Source organism: Rhinopithecus roxellana, chromosome 3 (assembly GCF_007565055.1).
Source record: "Rhinopithecus roxellana isolate Shanxi Qingling chromosome 3, ASM756505v1, whole genome shotgun sequence".
Taxonomy (NCBI): Eukaryota; Metazoa; Chordata; class Mammalia; order Primates; family Cercopithecidae; genus Rhinopithecus; species Rhinopithecus roxellana.
The window spans coordinates 18,958,245-18,977,313 of record NC_044551.1 but is presented as its reverse complement, the minus strand read 5'-3'; the positions used below and the strand labels follow the sequence as shown (position 1 = coordinate 18,977,313).

The 19,069-nt window shown below is 37.6% G+C and overlaps 1 protein-coding gene across 1 annotated transcript in view; it reads right to left on the bottom strand.

The window, feature by feature from the left end:
• CCDC152 (coiled-coil domain containing 152) overlaps positions 1–18,829 on the bottom strand; it is a 52,328-nt gene extending 33,499 nt beyond the window's left edge. Inside the window, exons 1-3 of the mRNA XM_010374396.2 lie at positions 18,768–18,829; positions 16,444–16,532; positions 13,113–13,218 (exon numbers count right to left, since the gene is read on the bottom strand). Of these exons, the coding sequence (XP_010372698.1) occupies positions 13,113–13,218; positions 16,444–16,530 (193 nt within the window). The 5' untranslated portion in view covers positions 16,531–16,532; positions 18,768–18,829. The remainder of the gene's footprint in view (positions 1–13,112; positions 13,219–16,443; positions 16,533–18,767) is intronic.
• Positions 18,830–19,069: the final 240 nt, after the last annotated feature.

Below are 19,069 nucleotides of genomic sequence, written 5' to 3'. Positions count from 1 at the left end.
AGAGAATGCTTTTCTTACTCTGTCTTCCAGTCTGTCCTCTTAGTACTTATGCTTGAGTCTTAGAGCAAGAGATTAGCAATAAAAGGAGTAAAAACTCAATAAGTAGTGATCCAAGGCTTCAACAACTTTGTTGTCAATGGCTGCTGACATAATAGAAGACAGAAGTTTCATTGCAAATATTAGAGCCTTGACATGCACATACAGGTCTTCACTATTGGTTACCACCAGCAACAGCCAAGATGGACAGCAACAGTAGTGGTAATTTCTATTACTTTAGAAGTCCACTTGGCTATTAGGAGACTATTTTTTGTTTTGCTTACCATTGCTTCCTACTGTTTAGAACACTTGTGGTCCATAGTAGGCAATGCACAAATATTTGTTCAGTGATAATTGGGTTGACAGGTAATATCACAGTAAGCTGAAGCAGATAAGGGGTAAGTAGAGAACCTCTGGTATGAAAATAACACATATTTTGTCGACTGAATGAAAGAACCAATACTGTGAAGGGAGAATTCAAAACTTTTCACCTTTTAATTAGAGATTTTGCACTCAGTCTCATGTACTTTTTCAACTATGCTGACAGAAATGAAAGTATTTTGCAGAAGTTTAAAGCTTTATGATGATATAAGGTTTTGCTACTGTGGCTCCTCACTCCTCCTTGCTCTCCCTACCATCCCTACCATCCCCACCATCCCCACCATCTACTCAAAGTTCCCATCATCATCCATTTTCTCTATCTTGCTATTTCCCAGTAAGAGAATAATGGTTAAATTACATTTGACAGAAATTAGCTGAGAATCTGCTTCATGAGTGTCACTGTGGTAGCTGCTAGAATTCAAAAATTAAAGAGGCATAGACAGACTCTGCCATCACTTGACTTTGTGCCTTTTAGAGTAATGAATCCAGTGATTCATAGAATATAGCGACAGAAGATACTTCAGTAATCTGTAAATTGAAAACAGAACCCAGCAACCGAATATTTCAAAAATGTGTACTTTCAAAACTTGAACACAAGGTGGCGCGCTCACCACATTTTTCTACAATGGACCCTAGATAAATTATTTTATTTTATTTTTTTTCCTTTTTTGACTTAAAAAAAAATTATTATTATACTTTAAGTTCTAGGGTACATGTGCACAACGTGCAGGTTTGTTACATATGTATACATGTGCCATGTTGGTGTGCTGCACCCATTAATTCGTCATTTACATCAGGTATAACTCCCAATGCAATCCCTCCCCCCCCCTCCCCACAATAGGCCCCCGTGTATGATGTTCCCCTTCCTGTGTCCAAGTGATCTCATTGTTCAATTCCCACCTATGAGTGAGAACATGTGGTGTTTGGTTTTCTGTTCTTGCAATAGTTTGCTGAGAATGATGGTTTCCAGCTGCATCCACGTCCCTACAAAGGACACGAACTCATCCTTTTTTATGGCTGCATAGTATTCCATGGTGTATATGTGCCACATTTTCTTAATCCAGTCTGTCACTGATGGACATTTGGGTTGATTCCAAGTCTTTGCTATTGTGAATAGTGCTGCAATAAACATACGTGTGCATATGTCTTTATAGCAGCATGATTTATAATCCTTTGGGTATATCCCCAGTAATGGGATGGCTGGGTCAAATGATATTTCTAGTTCTACATCCTTGAGGAATCGCCACATTGTTTTCCACAATGGTTGAACTGGTTCACAGTCCCACCAACAGTGTAAAAGTGTTCCTATTTCTCCACATCCTCTCCAGTACCTGTTGTTTCCTGATTTTTTAATGTTTGCCATTCTAACTGGTGTGAGATGGTATCTCATTGTGGTTTTGATTTGCATTTCTCTGATGGTGAGTGATGATGAGCATTTTCTCATGTGTCTGTTGGCTGTATAAATGTCTTCTTTTTAGAAGTGTCTGTTCATATCCTTTGCCCACTCTTTGATGGGGTTGTTTGTTTTTTTCTTGTACATTTGCTTCAGCTCTATGTAGGTTCTGGATATTAGCCCTTTGTCAGATGAGTAGATTGCAAAAATTTTCTCCCATTCTGTAGGTTGCCTGTTCACTCTGATGGTAGTTTCTTTTGCCGTGCAGAAGCTCTTTAGTTTAATTAGATCCCATTTGTCAATTTTGGCTTTTGTTACCGTTGCTTTTGGTGCTTTAGACATGAAGTCCTTGCCCATGCCTATGTCCTGAATGGTATTACCTAGGTTTTCTTCTAGAGTTTTTATGGTTTTAGGTGTAACATTTAAGTCTCTAATCCATTTTGAATTAATTTTCGTATAAGGAGTAAGGAAAGGATCCAGTTTCAGCTTTCTACTTACAGCTAGCCAATTTTCCCAACACCATTTATTAAATAGGGAATCCTTTCCCCATTTCTTGTTTTTCTCAGGTTTGTCAAAGATTAGATGGCTGTAGATGTGTGGTGTTATTGCTGAGGGCTCTGTTCTGTGCCATTGGTTTATATCTCTGTTTTGGTACCAATACCATGCTGTTTTGGTTACTGTAGCCTTGTAGTATAGTTTGAAGTCAGGTAGCGTGATGCCTCCAGCTTTATTCTTTTTGCTTAGGATTCTCTTGGCAATGCGGGCTCTTTTTTGGTTCCATATGAACTTTAAAGTAGTTTTTTCCAATTCTGTGAAGAAAGTCATTGGTAGCTTCATAGGGATGGCATTGAATCTATAAATTATCTTGGGCCATTTTCATGGTATTGGCCATTTTCATGGTATTGATTCTTCCTATCCATGAGCATGGTATGTTCTTCCATTTGTTTGTGTCCTCTTTGATTTCACTGAGCAGTGGTTTGTAGTTCTCCTTGAAGAGGTCCTTTACACCCCTTGTAAGTTGGATTCCTAGGTATTTTATTCTCTTTGAAGCTATTGTGAGTGGGAGTTCATTCATGATTTGGTTCTCTGTTTGTCTGTTACTGGTGTATAAGAATGCTTGTGATTTTTGCACATTGATTTTGTATCCTGAGACTTTGCTGAAGTTGCTTATCAGCTTAAGTAGATTTTGGGCTGAGATGATGGAGTTTTCTAAATATACAATCATATCATCTGCAAACAGGGACAATTTGACTTCTTCTTTTCCTAACTGAATACGCTTTATTTCTTTCTCTTGCCTTATTGTCCCAGCCAGAACTTCCAACACTATGTTGAACAGGAGTGGTGAGAGAGGGCATCTCTGTCTTGTGCCAGTTTTCAAAGGGAATGCTTCCAGTTTTTGCCCATTCAGTATGATATTAGCTGTGGGTTTGTGATAAATAGTTCTTATTATTTTGAGATACATTCCATCAATACCGAATTTATTGAGAGTTTTTAGCTTGAAGGGCTGTTGAATTTTGTCGAAGGCCTTTTCTGCATCTATTGAGATAATCATGTGGTTTTTGTCTTTGGTTCTGTTGATATGCTGGATTACGTTTATTGATTTGCGTATATTGAACCAGCCTTGCATCCCAGGGATGAAGCCCACTTGATCATGGTGGATAAGCTTTTTGATGTGCTGCTGCATTCGGTTTGCCAGTATTTTATCGAGGATTTTTACATCAATGTTCATCAGGGATATTGGTCTAAAATTCTCTTTTATTGTTGTGTCTCTGTAAGGCTTTGGTATTAGGATGATGTTGGCCTCATAAAATCAGTTAGGGAGGATTCCCTCTTTTTCTATTGATTGGAATAGTTTCAGAAGGAATGGTACCAGCTCCTCCTTGTACCTCTGGTAGAATTCAGCTGTGAATCCATCTGGTCCTGGACTTTTTTTGATTGGTAGGCTATTAATTATTGCCTCAATTTCAGAGCCTGCTATTGGTCTATTCAGGGATTCAACTTCTTTCTGGTTTAGTCTTGGGAGAGTGTAAGTGACCAGGAAATTATCCATTTCTTCTTGATTTTCTAGTTGATTTGCGTAGAGGTGTTTATAGTATTCTCTGATGGTAGTTTGTATTTCTGTGGGGTCGATGGTGATATCCCCTTTATCATTTTTTTTTGCCTCTATTTGATTCTTCTCTCTTTTCTTCTTTATTAGTCTTGCTAGTGGTCTAACAATTTTGTTGATCTTTTCAAAAAACCAACTCCTGGATTCATTGATTTTTTGGAGGGTTTTTGTGTCTCTATCTCCTTCAGTTCTGCTCTGATCTTAATTATTTTTTGCCTTCTGCTAGCTTTTGAATGTGTGTGCTCTTGCTTCTCTAGTTCTTTTAATTGTGATGTTAGAGTGTCCATTTTAGATCTTTCTAGCTTTCTCTTGTGGGCATTTAGTGCTATAAATTTCCCTCTACACACTGCTTTAAATGTGTCCCAGAGATTCTGGTATGTTGTATCTTTGTTCTCACTGGTTTCAAAGAACATCTTTATTTCTGCCTTCATTTTGTTATGTACCCAGTAGTCATTCAGGAACGGGTTGTTCAGTTTCCATGTAGTTGAGTGGTTTTGAATGAGTTTCTTAGTCCTGAGTTCTAGTTTGATTGCACTGTGGTCTGAGAGACAGTTTGTTATAATTTCTGTTCTTTTACATTTGCTGAAGAGTGCTTTACATCCAACTATGTGGTCAATTTTGGAATAAGTGCGATGTGGTGCTGAGAAGAATGTATATTCTGTTGATTTGGGGTGGAGAGTTCTGTAGATGTCTATTAGGGCCACTTGGTGCAGAGTTGAGTTCAATTCCTGGATATCCTTGTTAACTTTCTGTCTTGTTGATCTGTCTAATGTTGACAGTGGAGTGTTGAAGTCTCCCATTATTATTTTATGGGAGTCTAAGTCTCTTTGTAAGTCTCTAAGGACTTGCTTTATGAATCTGGGTGCTCCTGTATTGGGTACATATATATTTAGGATAGTTAGCTCTTCCTGATGAATTGATCCCTTTACCATTACGTAATGGCCTTCTTTGTCTCTTTTGATGTTTGTTGGTTTAAAGTCTGTTTTATCAGAGACTAGGATTGCAACCCCTGCTTTTTTTTTTTCCATTTGTTTGGTAGATCTTCCTCCATCCCTTTATTTTGAGCCTATGTATGTCTCTGCATATGAGATGGGTCTCCTGAATACAGCACACTGCTGAGTCTTGACTCTTGATCCAATCTGCCAGTCTGTGTCTTTTAATTGGACCATTTAGTCCATTAACATTTAAGGTTAATATTGTTATGTGTGAACTTGATCCTCTCATTATGATATTAGGTGGTTATTTTGCTCATTAGTTGATTCAATTTCTTCCTATCATTGAAGGTCTTTACATTTTGGCATGTTTTTGCAATGGCTGGTACTGGTTGTTCTTTTCCATTTTTAGTGCTTCATTCAGGATCTCTTGTAGGGCAGGCCTGGTGGTGACAAAATCTCTAAGCATTTGCTTGTCTGTAAAGGATTTTATTTCTCCTTCACTTATGAAACTTAGTTTGGCTGGATATGAAATTCTGGGTTGAAAATTCTCTTCTTTAAGAATGTTGACTATTGGCCCCCACTGTCTGCTGGCTTGGAGAGTTTCTTTCTTTCTTTTTTTTTGGATAAAATATTTATTTATTTATTTATTTATTAATTAATTATTATTATTATACTTTAAGTTCTAGGGTACATGTGCATAACGTGCAGGTTTGTTACATATGTATACTTGTGCCACGTTGGTGTGCTGCACCCATCAACTCATCAGCACCTATCAATTCGTCATTTACATCAGGTATAACTCCCAATGCAATCCCTCCCCTCTCCCCACTCCCCATGATAGTCCCCGGTGTGTGATGTTCAATCATTAAAAAGTGAGGAAACAATAGGTGCTGGAGAGGATGTGGAGAAATAGGAACAGTTTTACACTGTTGGTGGAATTATAAACTAGTTCAACCATTGTGGAAAACGGTATGACGATTCCTCAAGGATCTAGAACTAGATGTACCATATGACCCAGCCATCCCATTACTGGGTATATACCCAAAGGATCATAAATCATGATGCTATAAAGGCACATGCACACATATGTTTATTGTGGTGCTATTCACAATAGCAAAGACTTGGAATCAACCCAAATGTCCATCAGTGATAGACTGGATTAAGAAAATGTGGCACATATACACCATGGAATACTATGCAGCCATAAAAAAGGATGAGTTTGTGTAGGGACATGGATGCAGCTGGAAACCATCATTCTTAGCAAACTATCACAAGAACAGAAAACCAAACACCGCATGTTCTCACTCATAGGTGGGAACCGAACAATGAGATCACTTGGCTTGGAGAGTTTCTGCCGAGAGATCTGTTGTTAGTCTGATGGGCTTCCCTTTGTGGGTAACCCGATCTTTCTCTCTGGCTGCCCTTAAAATTTTTTCTTTCATTTCACCTTTGGTGAATCTGACAATTATGTCTCTTGGAGTTGCTCTTCTCGAGGAGTATCTTTTTGGCATTTTCTGTATTTTCTGAATTTGAATGTTGGCCTGCCTTACTAGGTTGGGGAAGTTCTCCTGGATGATATCCTGAAGAGTGTTTTCCAACTTGGTTCCATTTTCCCCGTCACTTTCAGGCACACCAGTCAGACATAGATTTGGTCTTTTCACATAACCCCATATTTCTTGGAGACTTTGTTCATTTCTTTTTACTCTACACTTCTCTTCTTGCTTCATTTCATTCATTTGATCTTCAATCACTGATACTCTTTCTTCCAGTTGATTGAGTCGGTTACTGAAGCTTGTGCATTTGTCACATAGTTCTCATGTCATGGTTTTCATCTCCATCAGTTCTTTTATGGTCTTCTCTACATTGATTATTCTAGTTATCATCCATTATTTTTTCAGGGTTTTTAGTTTCTTTGTGCTGGTTACGTAGTTCCTCCTTTAGCTCTGAGAAGTTTGATTGACTGAAGCCTTCTTCTCTCAACTCGTCAAAGTCATTCTCCATCCAGCTTTGTTCCATTGCTGGCAATGAGCTGCGTTCCTTTGGAGGGGGAGATGCACTCTGATTTTTTGAATTTCCAGCTTTTCTGCACTGCTTTTTCCCCATCTTTGTGGTTTTATCTGCCTTTGGTCTTTGATGATGGTGACATACTGATGGGGTTTTGGTGTGGGTTTCCTTTCTGTTTGTTAGTTTTCCTTCTAACAGTCAGGACCCTCAGCTGCAGGTCTGTTGGAGTTTGCTTGAGGTCCACTCCAGACCCTGTTTGCCTGGGTATTCGCAGTGGAGGCTGCAGAAGACAGAATATTGCTGAACAGCGAGTGTTGCTGTCTGATTCTTGCTCTGGAAGCTTTGTCTCAGAGGCATACCCAGGCATGTGAGGTGTGAGGTGTCGGTCTGAACCTAGTAGGGAATATGTCCCATTTAGGCTACTCAGGGGTCTGGGACCCACTTGAGCAGGCAGTCTGTCCATTCTCAGATCTCAACCTCTGTGCTGGGAAAACCACTGCTCTCTTCAAAGCTGTTAGACAGGGACTTTTACATCTGCAGAGATTTCTGCTGCTTTTTGTTTATCTATGCTCTGTCCCCAGAGGTGGAGTCTACAGAGGCAGGCAGGCCTCCTTGAGCTGCAGTTGGCTCCACCCAATTCGAGACTCCCAGTGGCTTTGTTTAACTACTTAAGCCTCAGCAATGGCGGGTGTCCCTCCCCCAGCCTCACTGCCACCTTGCAGTTAGATCTCAGACTGCTGTGCTAGCAATGAGGGAGGCTCTGTGGGTGTGGGACCCTCTTGGCCAGGTGTGGGATATAATCTCCTGCTGTGCCATTTGCTAAGATCCTTGGTAAAGCGCAGTATTAGGGTGGGAGTTATCCGATTTTCCAGGTGTTGTGTGTCTCAGTTTCCCTTGGCTAGGAAAAGGAATTCCCTTCCCCCTTGCACTTCCCAGGTGAGGTAATGCCTCACCCTGCTTCAGCTTTCGTTGGTCGGGCTGCACCCTCTGACCAGCACTGACTGTTCGACATGCCCCAGTGAGATGAATCCTGTACCTCAGTTGAAAATGCAGAAATCACTCGTCTTCTGTGTCGCTCACGCTGGGAGCTGGAGGCTGGAGCTGTTCCTGTTTGGTCATCTTGGGTGCCGTGGGCTGAACCTAGATAAATTCTTCACGAGAATATCATTCACTAATTTTGAATAATGGCTTTTAATTCTCTTTGCAAAATTTAATCCACACTGTTGTTTTGTTGTTGTTGTTGTTGTTGGACTTTACTATGTAATTTGAAAATGCTGCCTATTAAATTCTTACTAAAAACCAGAGGTCATAATATTAAGCTATTTCTTATACTATGTAATTTAGTAAATCAATAATCATTTTGAGCTCAGATATGGGCTGTAAGATTATGAGCCCATAATATTATAATATTAATCAATATGAATATTAATACGTATTTCATACAATAGTTGCAAATATTAAAAGCAATTATACATGTAAAGAGTTTTTTGCAGTACTTAGTTCTCAATACTAATATTATTACTATCTTTAACTGGCAAAGAAATTCTTTATCTGGCTGGCATCAAATGTAGAAAATAAAATGTCCATATATCATTCTTTATTGTTGAATAAATGTGATCATGTGTAGTTTGCCCTTCCTTCCTAAGTGAATTATTACACACTTGGCTCCATAAGTTGTCATTCTCATTTGTTCTTTTGTTTTTGCTAAGTACTATCCAGCTGAAATGACATTAGATTTAGAACAAATAAAATCGTATTTCTTAAAAATAATGTTCGTGGTTACATAGCAGGTGTATATATTTATGGGGTACATGAGATGTTTTGGTAAATGTATGCAATGTGAAATAAGCACATCATGGGGAATGGGGTATCTATCCCCTCAAGCATTTATCAACTGAGTGATAAACAATCCGGTTATGCTCTTTAAGTTTAAAATGTACAATTAAGTTATTATTGACTATAGTCACCTTATTGTGCTAATGAATAGTAGATCTTATTCATTCTTTCTATTTTTTTTATACTCATTAACCATCCCCACCTCCCTTGCAGCCCACCACTACCCTTCCCAGCCTCTGGTAACCATCCTTCTACTCTCTATGTTCATGAGTTTAATTGTTTTGACTTTTAGATCCCATAAATGAGAACATATGATGTTTGTCTTTCTGTGCCTGGCTTATTTCACTTATAATGATCTCCAGTTCCATCTATGTTGCTGCGAATGGCAGGATCTCATTCTTTTTTATGGTTGAATAATACTCCATAGTTTGTAAGTACCACATTTTCTTTATTCATTCATCTGTTGATGGACACTTAGTTTTCTTCCAAATCTTGGCTATTGTAATCAGTGCTGCAACAAAGAGTGCAGATCTCTCTTTGATATACTGATTTCCTTTCTTTTGTGTATATACCCAGTAGTGGGATTGCTGGTTCCTATGGTAGCTCTATTTTTAGTTTTTCAAAGAGCCTCCAGGCTGTTCTTTATAGTGATTGTACTAATTCACCTTCCCATGAACAGTATACGAGGGTTCCCTTTTCTCCACATCCTCACCAGCATTTGTTATTGCCTGTCTTTTGGATATAAGCCATTGTAACTGGGATGAGATGAGATTTCATTATAGTTTTGATTTGCATTTCTCTGATGATCAATGATGTTGAGCACCTTTTCATATGCCTGTTTGCCATTTGTATGTCTTCTTCTGAGAAATATCTATTCAACTCTTTTGCCCATTTTTGGATTGGATTATTATACATTTTTTTTCCTATGGGGTGTTTGAGCTTCTTACATATTCTAGTTATTAATCCCTTGTCAGAGGGGTAGTTTGCAAATATTTTTCCCATTCCATGGGTTGTCTCTTCACTTTTTTGGTTGTATCCTGTGCTGTGCAGAAGCTTTTAAACTTGATGTGATCCCATTTGTCCATGTTTGCTTTGGTTGCTTGTGCTTGTGGGGTATTGCTCAAGAAATCTTGGCCCAGACCAATATCCTGGAAATTTTCCCTGAAGTCTTCCTGTAACAGTTTCATAGCTTGAGGTCTTAGATTTAAGTTTTTAATCCATTTTGATTTTATTTTTATATATGGTGAGAGACAGTAATCTGGTTTCATTCTTCTGCATATGAATATCCAATTTACCCAGCACCAGCTATTGAAGACTGTCTTTTCCCCAGTGTATGTTCTTGGCGCCATTGTCAAAAATGAGCTCACTATAGATGTGTCGATTTGTTCATGGGTTCTCTACTCTATTACATTTGTCTATGTGTCTGTTTTTCTGCCAGTATTATACTGTTTTGCTTACTGTAACTCTGTAGTATAATTTGAAGTCAGGTAATATGATTCCTCCAGTTTATTTTCATTTTCTTAGGACAGCTTTGGCTATTCTGGGTCTTTTGTGGTTGAATACAAATTTTCAGATCATTTTTTCTGTTTCTTTGAAGAATGTCACTGGTATTTTGATAGATTCCTTTGAATAGTATGGGCATTTTAACAATATTGATTCTTCCAATCCAAGAACATGGAATGTTTTTCCATTTTTTGGTGTCCTCTTCAATTTCTTTCATCAGTGTTTTACAGTTTTCATTATAGAGATCTTTCACTTGTTGGTTAATTCCTAGGTATGCAATTTTATTTTTAGCTATTGTAAATGGGATTACTTTTTAAATTTCTATTTTAGGTTGTTCACTGTTGGCATATAAAAATGTTACGGAGTTTTGTATGTTGATTTTGTATTCTGCAACTCTACTGAAGTTGTTTATGCTAAGTTTTCCTGTTGAGTCTTTAGATTTTCCAAATATAAGTCCATATCATCTGCATACAAGAATAATTTGACTTCTTCCTTTCCAATTTGGATGCTGTTTATATCTTTCTCTTGTCTGATTGCTCTAGCTAGGACTTCCAGTACTATGCTGAATAACAGTGTGACAGTGGACAAAATTCTTGTCATATTCCAGATCTTAGAGGAAAGGATTTCAGTTTTTCCCCATTCAGTATGGTACTAGCTTTGGGTCTGTCATATATGGCTTTTATTATGTTGAGTTATGTTTCTTCTATCCCAGTTTTTTGAGGGTTTTTATCATGAAGGAATGTTGAATTTTATCAAATCCTTTTTCAGCATCACTCGAAATGGTCATATAATTTATAGCCTTCATTCTGTTGATGATGTAACACATTGATTGATTTGCATATGTTGAACTATCCTTGCATCCAAGGGATGAATCCCATTTGGTCATGACGAAAGATCTTTCTAATGTATTGTTGAATTTGGTTTGCTAGTACTTTGAGGAATTTTACATCAGTATTCATCAGAGATATTGGCCTGTAGTTATTACTTTTTTTATGTGTCTTCATCCGATTTTGGTATCAGGGTAATACTGGCCTTGTAGAATGAGTGTGGAAGTATTCTCTCCTCCTCCTTTATTTTTAGGAACAGTTTGAGTAGGATTGGTATTATTTCTTCTTCAAATGTTTGAAAAAACAAGCAATTCTCCTGCCTCAGTCTCCTCAGTAGCTGGGATTACAGGTGCCTACCACCGTGCCCGGCTAATTTTTGTATTTTCAGTAGAGACAAGGTTTCACCATCTTGGCCAGTCTGGTCTTGAACTCCTGACCTCGTGATCCACCCTCCTCGGCCTCCAAAAGTGCTGGGATTACAGGTGTGAGCCACTCTGTCTGGCCGAAATTTAGTTAATAATAGTGGATCAATTGGCACATCTACTATAACAAATGTATCATACTAATGCAAGATATTAATAATAGGGAAGTGGTGGGGTGAGAGAGTATACGGAAATTCTCTGTAATTTCACTCAATTTTTTTCTGTAAACCTAAAACTGCTCCAAAGAGTTTATTAATTTTTTAGAGTCAAAAGTACAAATCCTTTCTTTTATTGTTTCCATATGCTGTGTCATACACTTAGAAAGGCATTCTCCATTATAAAAATAAAAACCCTACATTCCTCTTCTATTTTTTCTGTGGTTTCATCTTTTTAACTTTTAATAAACTTTACTTTTTAGGGCTATATCTTCAAACATTGGCTGTGATAATTTCTCAGAATTTCCTTAGTTTTGATGACTCTGACAGTTTTGCAAATACTGATCAGGTATTTTGTAATGTCTCTTTATGAGAATTTTTCTGACATTTATCTCATGATTAGACTAGGGTTATGGGTTTTGGGAAGAAGACCACAGAAGTGCCATCTTTATCATATCATATCAAGAGTGTATACTATCAATATTATATAACTATTTATGTTGACCTTAATGATGTAACTGAGGTAGTATTTGTCAGGCTTCTCCACTTTGTAGTTACTTTTCCCCTACCCTCACCCTTTTCATACTGTGTCTTCACTATAGTAAAGAAACTGACTATACTGAGCCCACGATTAATGAGTGTGGAGCCATGCTCTTCCTCATTGAGGGCAAAATATCTACAAAAGTCATTTGCAATTCTTCTGCACAGAAGATGTGTCTCTTCTTCCCCAATTGCTTATTTATTAAATCATTTATTTACATCAGTAAGGATTCATGGATGTTTATTTTATACTTTGGGCTAGCTCATGTTGTTCCAGCTTTGGTTCTTTCAGTTGGCTTTTGTCTCCCTTTTAACATACTCTCATCACTGTGGGATGCTTTTTCCTTTTTGTTTTTTCCTTTTTGAAGACTTTCTTACTTTCTGCCCTTATAAGATACTTGAAGCTTATTGTGCATCTTTCCTGCCTCAGTGTTATAATCAGCCATGTCTCAAAAAAATCTTGGTTCCTTTTATTAGAGAATGGTATAAAGAACCAAGATCTGGGAACCAGGTATGCTCAATGTCAGTGGGGAATTATTGCCTCTAGGCCCTCTCAGTTGACAGAGCAAATCAATATATGTGTACAACTTCACTTTTAACACACATTTTTGACACATTTGACATTTATTTTGATGTAATTATAATAGAAATTCAATTTAATTATTTTCCCCATGGTTTTTATAGGCCTGTATTGAGACTTCAATTGGCCATTTCTTTTGGCCTCAGAAAGTTGAGTGGCCTCAGAAAGATTATTTAACTTATCTCATTCTATGTTTTTTCATAGGTGAGGCAGAGTAGTAATACCCATCTTACATGTCTATCAGGGCTATAATAAGGATACAAATGAGATGATATCTGGAAAGCTCTATGTGGACTTAAAATACTTTACAAATATATGGTGTAATATTAATCACTTTTGTACTGAAAAACACTTTCATTAGAATTAGCATTCCTCAGGCAGCAAATAACTAACCTTCTTTAATTGAGACCTCCTTTGCTTGCATTACTTTTAATAGACAGTTAGTCTTTTCCAACTGAATATCCAGTATATTGTTCTTTCCATTGGTTTCTATCATTTTCTGTAGAAGAAATAGAATACTTATTATTAACAAATCAATGCTGCTAGTTTAATTTTTTATTAAGTATATACAGACTAATGAAAATACAAACCACTTAATATTTGAAAGTCTAATAAAAATACATATACAGTCATGTACTACATAAAGATATTTGGATCAAGAACAGACTGCATATATAACAGTGGTGCTGCCCTCTACAAGTGTGCCAATTTTATCTTTTATACTATATTTTTACTGTATCTTTTCTATGTTTAGATATACAAATACTTACCATTATGTTACAATTGCCTCCAATATTCATTACAGTAACATGCTGTCCAGGTTTGTAGCCTAGGAGCAATAGGCTATATTATAAAGCCTAGGTGTGTAGTAGGCTACACCATTTAGGTTTGTGTAAATATATTCTATAACATTCACACAATGACAAAATTGCCTAATAATGCATTTCTCAGAATATATCCTTGTCATTGAGCAATATATGACTATATTTTAAATAAGCCCACTTCCCAATTTATTTTTAAATGAAAAAGTAACATGATAAAATATTAAAATAGACTAGCAGTTATAAACGAAAAGTAAAAATATGATCTAACTTGAACCATTTTCTTTCTAACTATTCAACTCTCAGTCCCATGGTTAAAATTCCTTATATATGTTTCCAAAATATTTTATGACTGTATAGCTACAGAAAGAAATCATATTATATTCTGTTCTGTGCCTTGGATGTTCCGCTTAGTACTATTATCTGGGAGATGATGTCATGTAAACCCACATAGATCTACCTTATTGTTTTTTTTTTTTGTTTGTTTGTTTTTGTTTTTTTGAGACGAAGTCTCACACTGTTGTCCAGGCTGGAGTACAGTGGGGCAATCTTGGCTCACTGCAACCTCCGCCTCTTGGGCTCTAGCAATTCTCCTGTCTCAGCCTCCTGAGTAGCTGGGATTACAGGTGCACACCACCACACCCAGCTTATTTGTTGTATTTTAGTAGAGACAGGGTTTCACCATGTTGCCTAGGCTGGTCTCAAAATCCTGAGCTCAGGCAATCTATCTGCCTCGGCCTACCAAAGTGCTGGGATTACAGGCATGAGCCACTGCGCCCGGCCTACCTCATTCTTTTTAACAGCTACATTGAGTTTCATTTTTGAATATGCTGTAATTTATTTAACCAGTCTCTTACTGAGAGAGAGAGAGAGAGAAAGAGAGAGAGGCCATATTCTACTTTTTGTAATGAATAAACATTCTTGATCATATCTCTTGGGTATTTTTGTGACTAGTATAAGCCTCCATATGCTCTTCAAACAGCTTCAAAAATCAACTCATGAACAGTCTTATGTCATCTGTATCTCCATCCGCTTTCGAACTGATCTCAAAGCAACTCTCTGACATTATGTTATTTCATCTGTTAATATTACCATCCATATGTATCTCCAAGAGATGACTCTTTCAAAATATGGCCACAATATCATCTTCACTTCAAAAATGAACAATTATTTCTTATTTAAAGTGTTTAAGAATATGACAGATATTTCCAAATTAATTTCCAAAACCATTGCACTAACTCCTTTCCCACCAAAAATGCTTATTCCTTTCTCTTTTATTTCTTATTATATTAGCAATCACTCAGTTAAGAACAGTTAAACTTCACTGTTTAAAAAAAGTTCATGTTACTTCAAAATACCCACGATCATAAAAATTCTTTCATTATGACATTTGTGTGTGTGTGTGTGTGTGTGCACTGAGGAAAAGAAGGAATAGAAAATAATTATAAGAAAAGAAGAGAAAATAGAAGTAGGTATTAGTCTCCCTCCCACTCTTGCTTCACAAAGTCACTCCCCAATTCTTTCATTTAACCATCCACATTTTTCAACAGTTGTTGAAGGCAGAGGAGGAAGGATAAACCCAATACACACTTGTGGGTTTGGTCTACCATTTGTCCAGAGTTGGGGAGAGGGACTTTAAATGGCTTTGCTTTTAGGCAAAGGAGAAGGAAAATGGAACAGATAGAATAGGAAATACTAAAAAATGAGTAGTTATAATAACAGATTGAAATATGCATTTACTTCAATGTTTACTAAAACCATTCCTGAATTTATGGACAATGTAGGCTTTCTTTTTCTTTTTCTTTTTTTTTTTTCTGAGACGGGGTCTTGCTCTGTCACCCAGACCGGAGTGCAGTGGCGCGATCTTCGCTGACTGCAAGCTCCGCCTTCCGGGTTCACGCCATTTTCTTCCCTCAGCCTCCCAAATAGCTGGGAATATAGGAGCCCGCCACCATGCCTGGCTAACTTTTTGTATTTTTAGTAGAGACGGGGTTTCACCATGTTAGCCAGGATGGTCTCGATCTGACCTCGTGATTCACCCGCCTCGGCCTCCCAAAGTGCTGGGATTACAGGCGTAAGCCACCACGCCTGGCCTGGACAATGTAGGCTTTCAAGTATAGCAATTCCTTTTTATCCATGGAGGGATATGTTCCGTGACCTCCAGGGGATGCCTGAAACCACAGATAGTACTGAACCCTATATATACTATATTTTTACCTCTACATACCTAACTATGATAAAGTTTAATTTATAAATTAGGCACAGTAAGAGGTTAATAACAATAACTAATAATAAAATAGAACAATATACTGTAGTAAAAGTTACATAAATGTGGTCTCTCTCTCTCTGGAATTATCTTATTGTACTGTACTCACTCTTCTGATAACTGAGGTGGCTACCAAGGGACTAACAGACTAGTGGTCTATATAACATGGATACACTGGTCAAAAGGATGAATCACATCCTGGGCAGGACTGAGAGAGACAATGGAAAATTTCATCATGCTACTCAGAATGGTGCAGAATTTAAAATTTATGAATTGTTTATTTTGGGAATTTCCCATTTAATTTTTTTGGACCACTGTTGACCTCAGGTGGTTGAAACTGTAGAAAGCAAAACCTCAGATAAGGGGACTACTATATGTATTTTCTGTTTAACTTTGGCAAAAGTACATAAATTATTTGTTCTCCTGTCCTAGGGACATTTTGATGTATTAGTATAAATGAGTCAAAGCCAGATATATTTTAAACATGGATTTTTAAAATGAGAGAGACAAGCATAGCAAAATATATTATTATCTTGATCATTTTTTGGTACATTTTTCTTTCTTCCCAACTTCTTTCCTTGGCAAAATCTGTTCCATGTATCCCTATGTATTACAATTGTTTTCTATCTTTACATACCTTTTCTATCTGTGAGAAGTCATTTATAAGTTTGTCAAGATTCACACTGCTAATCTTTTTCATACATCCTTCACTGCTTTGGTCCATGTCTGAAAGTAGTAAACAGTAGATAGTGTTAAATAAATAAATAAGATCTAAAGCACCACAATAGTGTTCATAGCTCAAATACTAACATTTCTATATTCAACTCATAGGGCATCTACTTGGGCTCCATTGCACTCAGAGAATTTTTGTTATAACCAATATCAACAGTGGTCAAATGCATTGTCTTTTCCACTCCTTACCACCCACACCCCAGTTGACTTATTTAGATTTGTTTCCTTAATGCATTAAAACCTAATGCAATATTAAATCTGAGGCATGACTTTTAACTGTAATTATTCTTAAATTAAGATGTTAAAAATACTTGTTTAACTATCATGTCACAAATATTTTCAGCTGTTATGCTTATTTCTTATAGTTTGTTTGGTAAACTGGTAAATAAAAGACACATAGAAATTAATGTGTTCAAAGCAATCTCTCTGCATTTCTATTGTCTTGTAGTTTTGTATAAGGGATTAACCTTCAGGGATAGCCAGCTAACTGCTGAAGAATAAGAGTTTCAGTTTTAGTCCTATGAAACCAATCATAAGAAATTCTTCAGAATCCCAAAATGTAAATGCTGGTTACTTTGCAAAAGTCAGTTTATCTATTCTGACTGGATGAGTTTACATCTTCAGATGTAATGTAAACAAGTATGAAACACTTGTCTTTAGATTTTTCTCTAGCAAAGAAGAAAGGGAAAACACAAGTTTGAAATTTAGGGATGTTAGGTTGAGGAAAAAACATGAACCCGTGTATGCTGTGTGAAAGTGGTAACCAGTCCAAAGTAAAATGTAAGTAAAATTCGTGATGTAGTTACTCAAAACAATTTGGGGGCATGTTATTGTTTAAAAGGAAGTTAACCCAAACAGACATTGCTTGACAATATGTTACTTCATCAAGATATCTCATTTTCTTCTTTTGAAGTATTATTTTGCGTTAGCAATTATTAATGGTTTTTAAATTTCAGAGAATTTTAGCTGCATATTTTGTTTCTTGAATCATTATCTTGAATTATTATCTTATGTATGATATATGCAAGTACAACTATATATAAAATCCCTTAAATAGTTAAAACTTGATCCTTACAGCAGAAAAATATTTGTAATAGCCTCCCATGATATGGCAAAATTCCTTTTGGAGTAAAATTAAAAATAATTGCTATTTGATAGTACTGTTATTCTTTAATAGTGCTACATGGTAATCTGAAGTAGTTAATGGAAGCTCCTTCCACCTCCAACTTTTTTTTTGGTACCTAACCTTTTAAATATAAAAGGTTTTACTAGGGTTTTGTCTCAGAATCTGGCTCTTGAAATAAATACATTTAAATTTGAGCTTGATTTTCTCTCAACTTCTTCCCCCAAATAAGACCCTGTTATTTCCTTATAAAACCATCACTAATATTCCATTTGCTATCATTGCATGATAGCCCTTTTGCCATACTGGCAGAGCCAGGCAATTCATTTCTAGGTATCTTAATCGTCTGTTCTTCTGATTTCCTAGGTCAAGATCCTTTCAGTGAATATAGTCTTGCCCTGTGAAATTCGGTGACAAGCTGATGATTCAGTGCTTGTAAAATTCCTTAGTAAGCAGCATAGACTGATTTGTGACTTTCAAGGCTCAGTTTCAGCCGTCCCCACAGGCAAGTGACAGTCCCATTTCCTTCTTTGTCCTCTTGTCTGCTGGCTTCAACCATCCCCACAGGACAGTGACAGTTTCATTTCCTTTTGGGTCCTCCTGTCTGCTGGCTTGAGTCCCGCAGCTCCTCCTCTCTCCTACCCCACACGGTTGGTCCTTCGCCGCTCGCCTGCCCCACGCTCTGGTCACCTCTTCTTCCCTCCTCACCTCCCCTCAAGAATTCACTCTCAGTCCTGAAGCCTGGGTCCCCTGGCTCCCTCCGCGGCATTCTAGTGTCCTTAGGGACCTAGCAGAAATAAAGGATGGGGGCCGAGCACCCACGGATGTGAGAGAAGTGCCTGAGACGAAAACCTGTATGGACCCAGAGCACTGTAAGGAGATACGAAGAAAAGCATCTCTATGGAAAAAGCGGGAGTTTCGAACTGCTTTCTGGCGTCCTTAGCGGCCTAGCAAAAATAAAGGATGGAGCCCGAGGACCCGCGGATGAGAGAAGTGTCTGAAAAGAAAAACCTGTATGGACCCAGAGCAATGTAAGGAAATACGAAGAAAAGCATCTCTATGGAGAAAGCGGGAATTTCGAACCGTCAATAGAGTTTGGAGTGTACCTGCCGTTGCTCCCAGTTTCCCACAGTCTCCCTTGCCGCTGCCTCTGGGGCCTGATACAACCCTGAATGTTGTCCCCTCCTCCGGAAGCCGGATCCCCCAACAATGGGCCCGCCTTTCTAAGGGCCTGCCCTGTGCACTATGCCAGAGCTTCTACCACCAGCAGTTCTTACCTACTTGGCCCAGCTCCCCTCAGCATCTGCGACTGCTTAGGTATTTTCATGTGGTTTCCAGAACACAAATCAACACCGGATCAATAATTGTTTCCCCAACCAAAGAATAAATCACATTGGGTGTTTTGAAT